This window comes from Camelina sativa, chromosome 9 (genome assembly GCF_000633955.1).
Source record: "Camelina sativa cultivar DH55 chromosome 9, Cs, whole genome shotgun sequence".
NCBI classification, from domain to species: domain Eukaryota; kingdom Viridiplantae; phylum Streptophyta; class Magnoliopsida; order Brassicales; family Brassicaceae; genus Camelina; species Camelina sativa.
The window spans coordinates 1,136,771-1,148,661 of record NC_025693.1 but is presented as its reverse complement, the minus strand read 5'-3'; the positions used below and the strand labels follow the sequence as shown (position 1 = coordinate 1,148,661).

At 33.7% G+C, this 11,891-nt stretch overlaps 2 protein-coding genes across 2 annotated transcripts; both read right to left on the bottom strand.

Annotated features, from left to right (window-relative positions):
• Positions 917–1,542, bottom strand: LOC109126330. Its single transcript, XM_019229831.1, has 3 exons — positions 1,431–1,542; positions 1,293–1,335; positions 917–1,169 (listed from the first exon to the last, which is right to left on the bottom strand). The coding sequence occupies exons 1-3, from the start codon at positions 1,540–1,542 to the stop codon at positions 917–919; spliced, it is 408 nt and encodes a 135-aa protein (XP_019085376.1).
• On the bottom strand, positions 2,386–2,899 carry LOC104714889. The gene has a single exon (XM_010432360.1). The coding sequence runs from the start codon at positions 2,872–2,874 to the stop codon at positions 2,386–2,388; it is 489 nt and encodes a 162-aa protein (XP_010430662.1). The 5' UTR covers positions 2,875–2,899.

Below are 11,891 nucleotides of genomic sequence, written 5' to 3'. Positions count from 1 at the left end.
CATTTTGGAGTATTTTCTTTGTTTCACAAAGACTGTCACTTTATATTTCCAATGTGATTTTTAATATCAAATTTTGTAATTTACCTTTAACCCAAAACATTTTCTATTAGATATAATTCAAGTTTTTCTTAATTTGTGTGTAATTGGTCAAAATGACATTTTTTGTGAAAACAGAGGGAGTATAATCAACTATATACTGTATTTATAGAATGAAACATATCGTACATAGAAGCTCCCTTAACATGAGTCAAAAAAGATTAACGCTAAATGTTACTGTCAAATTATATACTTTTTAGTGTTGAGCCAATTACTATGCATTTCACTAATACGTTAACAATTAACATTTGATTAGCATATCTATTATAGAATTGAATTCCAATATCATTTGGGTGAGTATACAAACAGTAGAAATACTTTCGTGTAGAGATATGCTTGGCCAATCGATAAAAATTCTGAGCTTTGTACCAATCATAAGAAAATTTGTGGTCTTGCCTGCCAAGAGTGGATATTAGGAGAGGGATCCATATTAACTTATTAAGGTATTTTTTCAGCGAATCACATATTACGGGTTAATCGGGTTAAATGAGTTGGGTATTTTGGTTAATTGGGTTTTTGGATTGGTGGTTAGCATTGAGTTGCGTTGGTTCTCGGTTTTTGAATCGCAAAAAAAATCTGCCAAATTGAACTGAAATCGAATTCTTGCAAGATTTAGCATGAAACATTTTCTTGGGCTTGCGACAACAAATGATGGTGTTAAGCAATGAATCAAATTGTTTTATTATTATATTTATTTTTTGACAAAAAATATCTAATAGAATTAGTTAGTATTATTGTTCATATATTTTAAAATGTTGGTATAATATAAGCAATTTAAACCATTATATAATAATAATAATAATAAGTTTAGTTATAATTTTTAACCAGAAAATGATGAAGGAGCATCAATTTCAGTAGAACATCTGTTCCATACTTTATTAATTTTGAAAAACCTTTTATAATTATAACGTTTGAATTCATAGCTTTGAAAAATGAATTTCATAAATTCCATTAGATATTGCTTTCCAGCTTTCACTACCCCCACACAACAATCCCTTGAAGCACGTTTGTTCACAAGAATTTCAGCTACCACTTTTTCAAAACATAGAAAGGCAGAATTTGGAGTTTTGTATCTCGTATTTTTACCNTTTTTTTTTTTTTTGTCAACCATTGGACCACAACAGGCCGGCCCATTAGCCTAATCCCTATATTTGTAAGGAACGGGACTCGATCCCTGGTGTGATGGTGCCTTGTACATTAAGGACTTACCTTTGGACTTACCTTTACCTTTGGACTTACCTTTGTATCTCGTATTTTTACCGCAGTTCATATAATATAATTTGTATGCTCTTTTGACATCTTTCCATAAATATTGGTATTCTATTCAATTGAACTCGGTGAAGTTGCATATAATGCCGCATCAAACTCGTCATTTGACATGAGTGGTGGCTCGTCATTATCCTCTTCAACAGCCAAAGTTGGATGAGAAAGCAATACCAAAACCATGATTACAGAAAATATCATGAAAATAATTTTATTCTCCCCATTTCAAAATATCTTGACTAATTCTTAATTGGGATTTCTTTGTTTTTATGCCACCAATTGAGGATTTTGTATGTATTATAGTGTCGAATGTTCATCAATGTTATTATTAGTTACCTTTCATCAAATAATGATAATAACATATTTATTTCTCTCCCAATGATATATTATCAGTTATCAACATAATTTATATCTTTTGACGTTTTACATCATTCAGAATATGGCTCGTTTAATGCATTTCAGTTTATGAAAATATGTAATAAGTTGCATAAAATTCATAATTGTATATCATAGATAGAAAACTGGTCTTTAATTCTTTATATATTTTTTTTTTATTTTAATCTTCATTAGTAAATATTGAAATGTTTGTATTCGAATGAAGTTTGCAAAGATATTGATGAAGAAAAATAATTAAAGAAGTAAATAAATAACTAAAATAACATATCTATTTTAGATTTCAAAAGATAAGAATATTCGAATAAACACAACTCTACAATGAACAATTGCAATTTTACAAAAAAGAATTGTTACAATAATAATCGAAACTTTTAAAACACACATTTAGAATTTTTATGTATTTTTTAGAAAATTATCTAAAAGGTATGATTGAAGAAACACAACTTTTGATGGTATATATCCAGATTGCTATTATATATAGATTAGTTAGTAGTACTGTTCAAATATTTTAAATTGTTGGTATAATACAAGCAATTTAAATTATATAATAATAATAATAATAATAATAATAATAATAATAATAATAATAATAATATTAATAATAATAATAATAATAATTTGTTACATTTTTTAACACGAATATGATGAAAGAGCACCAATTTCAGTAGAACATCTGTTCCATACTTTATTAGTTCTAGAAACCCTTTTATAATTATAATGTTTTAATGAATAGCTTTGAAAAAATAATTTCATATATTCCATTAAACATTGCTTTCCAGCTTTCACTACCCCCACACAACAATCCCTTGAAGCATGTCTGTTCACAAGAATTTCAGCTATCATTTCTTCAAAACATAAAAATGCGGAATTTCGAGTTTTGTATCCCGTATTTTTACTGCACTTCATAAGATAATATATATCCTCTTTTGAAGTTTTTCCATAGATATTGGTATTATATTCGATCGAACTTGGTGAAGTTGCATATAACGCTGTATCAAACTCGTCATTTGACATGAGTGGTGGCTCATCATTATTCTCTTCAATAGCTAAATTTGGATGAGAAAGCAATACCAAAACCATGATTACAGAAAATATCATGAAAATAGTTTTATTCTCCATTTTAAAATAGATTGACTACTTCTTAATTGGGTTTTCTTTGTTTTTTATGCCACTAAACGAGAATTTTGTATGTATTTATAGTGTCGAATGTTCATTAATGTTATTATTAGTTACATTTTATCAAATAATGATAATAACATATTTGTTTATTTATCTCTCCCCAACAATATGTTATCAGTTATCAACATAATTCACATCTTTTGACGTTTTACATCATTCACAAATATGGCTCGTTTAATGCATTTCAGTTTATGAAAATATTTATAATTTAATACTTCTATAAATTAATAAACACTATAAATTAATAAATTTTGCTTGTCCCAAGTCGGGTCAGTGTAAAAAATAACAAAATTCGATAAGATAATAAGATAATAATTTTTTTGAAATTCTCATGTAAAATATAGTCTCAATAAAACAAAACATCGTACCACCAAACATCGTACCACAAAACCACAACAATAAAACCAAGGAGCTGCGTAGACAAATCATATATATTACTTAGAAACGTGGGGTTAAAATTTAACGATGTTACATGATTCTGTCACGCTTATACACGTCCGTTAATCCGTAAGTATGAATCTACTAACACTTCTATAAACGAGTATTTTTTATGGCAAATTTAAATAAACGAGGTATTTTTCTTCCAATAAAATAACACGAGGTATTAAACGTCCAAATAAAAAATAGATGACGGTTTTTTCGGGTATTTTCCCGTTCTATAGACTATTAAAATACAATGATTTATATTATTATTCATAATTTTTTAGTTATGTATGTTATGTGTATAAGATAATATGTATAGTATTTGTAATTTTTTGTCAATAATGTTTTCTAAACATTAAAAATTCAATTTTTTAAAAATAAAATTTATAACATTTGAAAGTCTAATCTTATTTAACTAAAATTGTCTCAATTTATATTTTTTTTTTTTAAATTAAACAATTCAAACATATATCTATAAATTAATAATTATTAATTTCCATTATAAATTAATATTTATTAATTTATAGATAAATTAATATCACTATAAATTAATAAAATGTGATGGTCCTAACATTATTAATTTATAGAGGTTTATGGTATATTAACAGACCAAAAATGAATTGGATAACGAGAAATCCAAATACCATTAAATAGTTGATCGAGATGTTATGCCAAATTATTTCCACATAATGGTATACTATAAATTCTTGGCAAAAGTATCACGGATTGCCATTACAAAAAGAAAAAACAATTGCTACGAATTGAAGAATGTGTCATTTTCAAAAATTTATTTAAAACTTATGATTTTTGAAGTAAATTTCAAACTATGTATAAAACATTATTTCAAAATTATTAAAATTTAGAAAATGTATAAACCATACGTAAAAGTAAATAAATCCGTTTAATTATCTAGATTCTCGAATGTTGTCTGGGTGAGTCTCGGAGGTTGGTCAGGTGTGTGTGTTGCACTGAGCGGTGCTGGATGTAGATTCCTCGAACTGTGTGGTAAAAGGCACGGTATACATTAACATTGAGTTGGAAGCAACATGATCTATGCATGCCGTAAATCATAGCATGTTTGTGGTTCGTTTCAGACCGGTCATGGTGTTGGTCATCCTCATATCTTGTTTGAATTGATGCTTTGGAATTGGATCAATTGGAGACAATGTACATGCTTCTTACCATAACTATCCAAAAATAAAATATGGGGCATGCTATAAGCTTATAATGAATGTAAGGCTTAAAACAAGCTGATGCATTTGCTAAGATTACATCAATTAAGTGACAAGGTAACCTTAGCAAATGCATCAGCTTGTTTTCTGCTAGTACGAACTGTGTTAGGCTTCAAAACGAAATTTTTACACGATTAGGATTAGATATTTTATTATAGGCTTATAGCATGCCACTAATTAACATAAAATACAATTGGGATATCCTAGCAGCATACTCCTCGTCAAGAAGTCCATTTGCCGCTTATATATAATGCTTAGAAAATGCAATCATGGCATATATATTTGTATATTGGTATGGAGTTAATTTTGAGTACTATTGTATTGGTGGCATTATCGAAACAATGTACATATTCATATGTAACATGATATGGATTGAACGATACTTGAATATTAGATATTATCATCCCAATGACTTGCAATATTTCATCATTGTCACAGAAATTAGTTTGCTTCATGATGCATCTAAACATAATAATTTACCGTAAACTCTTTCAGGTATAGGAGATAACTGAAAAAAAGAAATTAAAGCCTAACTTATATTTAGACGTTGAATGTCGAGTTATGGATTATGTTATGTACTATTAGACTGATGCGTGTGATTTTTCGCTTCAAAATCTTTTACCTTAAAAGACCACACGATGGCTGCAAGTGCACAACTAATCAATAGTAGTATTTAAGGATCGATCCCACAGAGGAATTGTTGTTTAGAGAATCCGTCGGAAGAGATGTAAGGCTAGAACTCAATAAAAATGGGTTTTGGTTGTCACGGTCGTAGTAAGCAATAAAAGTAAATAAAAAGCAAGTAAAATAAATAAAACAAGCGTTGGGCATCAAGGGGAATTGCAGGAGATCAATGATCTATCTATCTATAAAAGTTTAGGATTAGTTTGTTTATTTAAAACTCGGGCTACGAAACACGAATGAACCGTTAACTTATAGGTCACAAGCTAACCGTCTAAGATCCCTATACTCCGAGACTCAACTTTCGCAGGCAACAACGCATAGATCAAACCATTTAAAACATGTTTGATTCTAATCCATAAAGTTCCATAGGTAAGTGGTATGTGCTTCCTATGACACGACACACATCTAAGCTAGGTCAAGCACACATGCAAGTTTTTGGCGATGCACACACACTTTAGATCATAGTTAGTTCATGAGGCTAACTTAAAGCATTAAGCAAAGACTTAGAATTAAAGTATAGAATAAGCATAATATAAATCTAACAAACCCTAAAAATTGCCACCTAAACTAAGATCATCTCCTCCCTTTGATTATCTCTTTAAACCTAACTAGAGAACTACTCTAGCATGTTTAAGGGAATCATCAAAGCTAGGATGAATAAACTCATAAACATAAAAAAATAAATAGAGAAAAAGAGTTTAGATACTACTTCAATGATTGTCAAACAAAGTGTAGGATTTTCTTCCATTAGAGACAAAGAACAAAGCAAATAGAATAGAAAGAGTTTGTGAACTTCAAAACTTCGAGAGAGGGACGAGAGAGGGCTTATGGTCGTCAGCTGCTCCTCTGGTCGTGTCTCGTGGCTGCTCCAAATTGTGCACACTAAACCCTAGGTTTAGATGAGTATTATAGGGCTTTGAAGGCTTAGAGTTTTGTAAGGGTAGAAACGTCTTTTATTCTTGAGTGCAGGACAAGGGGCGGCTGAGAAAAGTTCTGGACCGTCGTGACTCCTCCAGACCGGGCCGCCGTGATAGTTGCTAATCGGGCCATCATTAAAGTCCATTTGGCTTCAAACTTATCTTCTCGTCGGTTTATGATACGTTTCTGTAAATTGGGCATATCTTCCTGGTGAGTGAACAGATTAACTTGATTCCACTTTGAGGAGAAAGATGACTCTTCCAGCTTTCCAGAGACACCAAGAACGTCAAAATGTAAGTTCTGCAAGTTCTTCAAAGTGGTCCGTACTGTAAAGCTCTGAATCTGTCCTGAAACATATTTTCTTTGTAATTTGGTCTTTTTTGCTATAAAACATGTAAAACCTTCTTGAAACCTAAAATACTTGATAATAGACATTAAAGTCTTGAAATCATATCAAAATCTTCCTAAATGCATACTAAAATTATAGCTAAAATGGGTAAAATAATGATGTTATCATAGACTATTTGGTTGAAATTAAAGCTTTACTTGTAAACTATGTTCGCTTATGTTTAATTTGGTACAACAGAGGCTGTGATAACAAAGTTGTAACCCATTTCAAAAACATACATAAGAAAATTGATTCCTCTCCACATCATTTTCAAGTAAGAACGAGTCATCATGAAATAAGCCTTTCCACTGGAGAATTCAACATCTTCTTTTTCAAGTAATGCTTATTGTAGAATTGGTTATCAAACTGCCTTGCTTTATTGATCTGCTATGAAATAGCTTATATACACGACACTACTAGGGTTTACACAACCGTTTTAGATGTGACTCAAACGTAACAAACCCAACAATATAAAGCCCAACTATACATATGATCTATCCCTCAATACTCTCCCTCACGTTGGAGCGTGAAGATTCTGAACGCTCGCCCAACTTGGACATGATATATCCGCATATTTCTTGTTAGTACATACGTGATGAGTAAATATATCCGCCAATTTCTTGTTAGTACGTACGTGATGAGTAGAAAGCATACCATTGAGAACGACATCCTAAAAAAACATGACAATCATTTTCAATATGCTTGGTTCCTTCACGGAAAACCGGATTAGAAGCAATGTGGAGAGCAGCTTTATTATCACAATAGAGATGAGCTGGAGAAGACTGTTTGACACCTAATCCTGTCAACAACTTGCACAACCACATAATTTCTTTTAAAGCGAAAGCCATTGACCTATATTCAACTTCGGCCGAAGAATGAGAGACAACATCTTGTTTTTCGTTTTCCAAGCAATAGGTGAACCACCAAGCAACACAACAAAAGCACTCAGGGACCAACATGTTAAAGGACAAGATGACCAATCATAATCACAGTACACGAGAAGAGACAAGTCTTGATCAGCTTTGAGAATAATTCCTTGACCCGGGGACCCTTTGAGAAAACAAACAACACGCAATGCAGCATTCCAATGAGCTTCTCTTGGATTTTTCATGAACTGAGCCAAAACATGAACAGAGTAACTTAGCTCCGGACGAGCTTTTAAAGGATAGAGTAAACGACCAACCAGTCATCGATACAGTTGAGGATCAGTGAGAAGTGGTCCATCATCAAGAGGAAGCTTGTGATTTTGTTCAAGAGGGGTAATAGCCGGACAAGCAGCAATAGTACCACTATTAGCAAGAATATCCAACGTGTACTTTCATTCGGATTAGAAAATCCCCTCCATACCATGACTGACTTTAATACCAAGAAAATATTTAAGCGTGCCCAAATCTTTCATAGAGAAACATCTTCCGAGACACTCTTTGAATTTTTTAATCATGTGTCCATTGTTACCCGTAATGATAAGATCATCGACGTATACGAGAACACGTAATTGAAATGTCTTTATGGGAATATTTGAATAAGGAGTAGTTATCATAGGATTCCACAAAACCAAACTGAAGAAGAGAGTTAGATAACTTCTTGAACCACCAACGAAGAGCGGAGACAACATGTTGAGAATGACGGAAACCCAGAGGAAGCTTCATATACACTTCTTCATCCAGATCACCATGAAGAAACGCGTTGTGAACGTCCATTTGGTAAACATCCCTTCTATTTGCGCATAACTAGAGCAAATGTCTCATTGTAATCCTCCCCTTTAACCTGATTATTACTGTAACACCCGTGAACCAAGGAGGAATTTTGGGGGTGGGTGTCGAGCGACACCAGAGGGGTGTCGGTCTACACCAACAATCTCCCAGGTTCAGCGGTTTAGTTTTAATTGTTGGTTTGATGCGGTTTGTTTAAATAACCCTAGGGCTTGAGTATATAAGTTATATTTCGACTCCCTTGTTAAAGGGAGGATTGGTGGTTCTAGAGGAAAGAAGGCGAGATAGTTGTGGTGCTCTCACTTGGAAGGGAGGATAAAGGAGATCCATCCTCGTCATGTATAAGGAGAAGGATGTGAGCTTGGTGGTGGACTGAGAGAGACAAGGGCCTCCTTGTCTCTCTCATGGTTGCTATCGAGGTAACTTGTGTTCTTTGGTGCTTAATTGATTAGGAAATCAATAGTTGTGAAGGATTAGGGTTTTGTGGCGAAAAGGAGGTTGAAGGAAGGCTCTGGTCGTGGTTTCTGGGTTGGTGTCGTTCAACACTATGGTCTGTGATGGCTACTTCGGGACAACATTGGAGGATGAAATGGAGTCCGTTTTAGCTGAAATTTTGGTGGGGAGATTCGTGGTGCTACAAGATCCATATCCAACGGTGGGTTTGGTGAATGAACGGTTGGTTTGTGTTATGGCATATGCGGTTTTGTGGTAAGGTTGGGGTGTCGTGCGACACTAAAGTGGTTTCGGTCGACACCAGCATGTTGTTATGTGTTTGGATCGTAGGAGAACGGCTGGAGTTAAGTCTGGATGAGGAGAGATCAACGGAAGTGATGTCGTGGGTGTCGGTGTCTACCGACACTAGGAGAGTATCGATCGATACCATGTGTGTTGGATCGCAAGTGGTGTGTTGGGTGATGATTGACACCAGGTGGAGGTGTCAATCGACACTGGAGGAGTTGATGGTGAATTGGAGTATTTGTGGGGAAGTGTTATCCGTGGCTGGACTGAGTCAAATATTCCAGCCCACCTCTCTTGTTACTCGGTCGCTAGGGATGGTTGGCTGTGCTACTCAGTAGGTGGGCATTTAAACCAAACCGAACCGAACCAAACTGAACCAACCGAACTCAAACCGACCTAAACCAAACCCAATACTACACTCCAACTGATATATCATGGTTTTTAGGTGTTCTTAACCATGATATAAGGAGTCTTTTGATGTGTTTTTAGGTTCTTTGTGAGTCTTTACATAGTTTATAGGATTTAGCGTGGATGGGAGCATAATAGAGCTAAATAGGAGGATTTGGAGCACATTCAAGCATTGAGGCTAAATTGTGAAGTTGGGAGACGAATTTAGAAAGATGCATCGACCAATGCAACTTATGGAATCGATCGATGCAGAGCCAAAGAAGAAATCAGAAGTTTTCCCAAAAGTTTTGAAGATTTACAAAGCTGTCCCAAAGTTTTCCATATTTACATCATTAGTCCCTACACGTAGTTTAGGAATATAAATAGATTTTCTAGGTCATTGTTTTAGATCTAAGCTTTATTTTTCCTTGCAACTTTTGGAGAGAAGAATCAAAACTCCTTCAGAGAAGATTCAGAACTCCTTTACTTCTTCTTTTAATTTCTTAATGATATCTATTTTATTCATGGTTGTTGTTTCATTGATCATGTCTGAGTAAATCTGTTTGTTAGGTTTATGGTTTCTCATTAGGGATTTCATGGATTGTTAGATTGATTAATTGTTTGGATTCATTATCTTTCTTGTTCTTCACCATAGGTTGTTCTTAATGCTAGATCTTTGATTAGTCATCTGGATTTAGAACTTATGATTATTAATTGATATGAGAATATAATTAATTTTCCTGATAAAAATCTTTCGTGAGCAAAATTACTTTTTACAAAGATATTTGAATTAGTGATTTTGTGAACTTATCTAAACTTGATTTTATTGCTGGTTTTAACTTGAATTTTGCAAAGAGATTTGGATTTTTGTGTTTTCAAACTTAGATAATATTTGCTGTGAAAACTAATTTATTTATATTTGTGTTTAGAGTTCAATAACGGTGCTTAATTGTTGAATCATGCTTTCTTAATTAATTGATCTAATTTTCCATGATTTCCTGAGAATTTTCCTAGGCCTAGCGTTTGTTCCTATTGATTTACAACTCTTTTATTTTCTGTTTTTGCATTGCTATTTAAATTACAATTTTGTTTTAGCATAATTAAAAGATTATTAAATATATTGTGTGAATCTAGAGTCCTTGTGGATTTGATCCCTAAATACTACAGTGATCTCTTAATTTGAGAGAGTAGCTCTAGGGTAAATTTGAGCATATCACCAACCATTCGGTTATGTTTATTCTCAACCCAAATGGTTTGGTTTGGTTTTAAACCGAACCGAACCGATAACCCAATGTATTTTTAAATTAATTAATAATATTATTAAAATTATAAATATGTGATCTTAACTATGACCACTTGCATCTGGTTTCTATTTTACTTTTTTTTTTAACTTTTCTAATAAAATTAACTAAATATAAATATAGATTTAATTATGTTTAATATTAGGTATTTAATTTTAATTTCCTACTTTTTCTAATTTTTTTGATTAATTAACTATTATAAAACCATAATCAGTTTTATTTTGTTACATTAATTGATTTTTAAACCGAATTAAAACCGAACCAAACTAAACCAAACCAAACCGAATCGAACCAAACATAAACCGACCCGAATAGAAACCAAACCAAACTAACTTCGGTTGAGTTTGGTTAGAGTTTTACCAAAACCGAATAAACCAAACTGAACCGAACCCGAACCGAATCCAAACTTAAACCGAAATGCCCACCCCATACTCAGTAACTTGATGAGGTGGGGTTTGGTGTATTTGTGAAAAATTTTGTAAGCAGTGATTTCCATGCCGGTTGTGTCGTCGGAATTATGGGGTTCTAGTGAGATTTTTTCCTGTAGATTGGAAATCCGGGTGCGGTTGTTTCAATTACCAAGAGCGACAAGATGAGCTTTGTAACGTTCGATCGAACCATCAGAATTGTACTTGGTCTTGTAAACCCACTGAATACCAAAAGCAATTTTACCTGGGGGCAAAACATCCCAAGTCCTTTTAACTTCAAGATCATCAACCTCTTTTGTCATAGCAGTATTCCACACTTTTAAGCTTGACAACTTCTTTAAAATGCTTAAGCTCGACGTTAGTTGTGATAGCAGCCTAGAAAGCCCTGTGACCTGGAGAAAAATGTTCATCGGAGATAAAATCTATCAAAGGATAAAGCAGAGTACCTGTAATAACCCGTCCCGTGGACCCCACTAGCCTCACTGCTAGCCGCCCAAATGGACCCCAAGCTGGCCCTGTAGGGCATCGATCCTAACCCATCACTGCGGAAATCCACATCCACCAGTAGGTTATTGGTGCGCCAGGCGTTCCTCGAACCCTGGTCCCCACCCTTTAACAACCTTCCCACAGGACAAGCTGTCACCAATTGACCTGCAGATCAATTGGTGGCAACTTGTCCTGTGGGAAGGTTGTTAAAGGGTGAGGACCAGGGTTCGAGGAACGCCTGGCGCACCAATAACCTACTG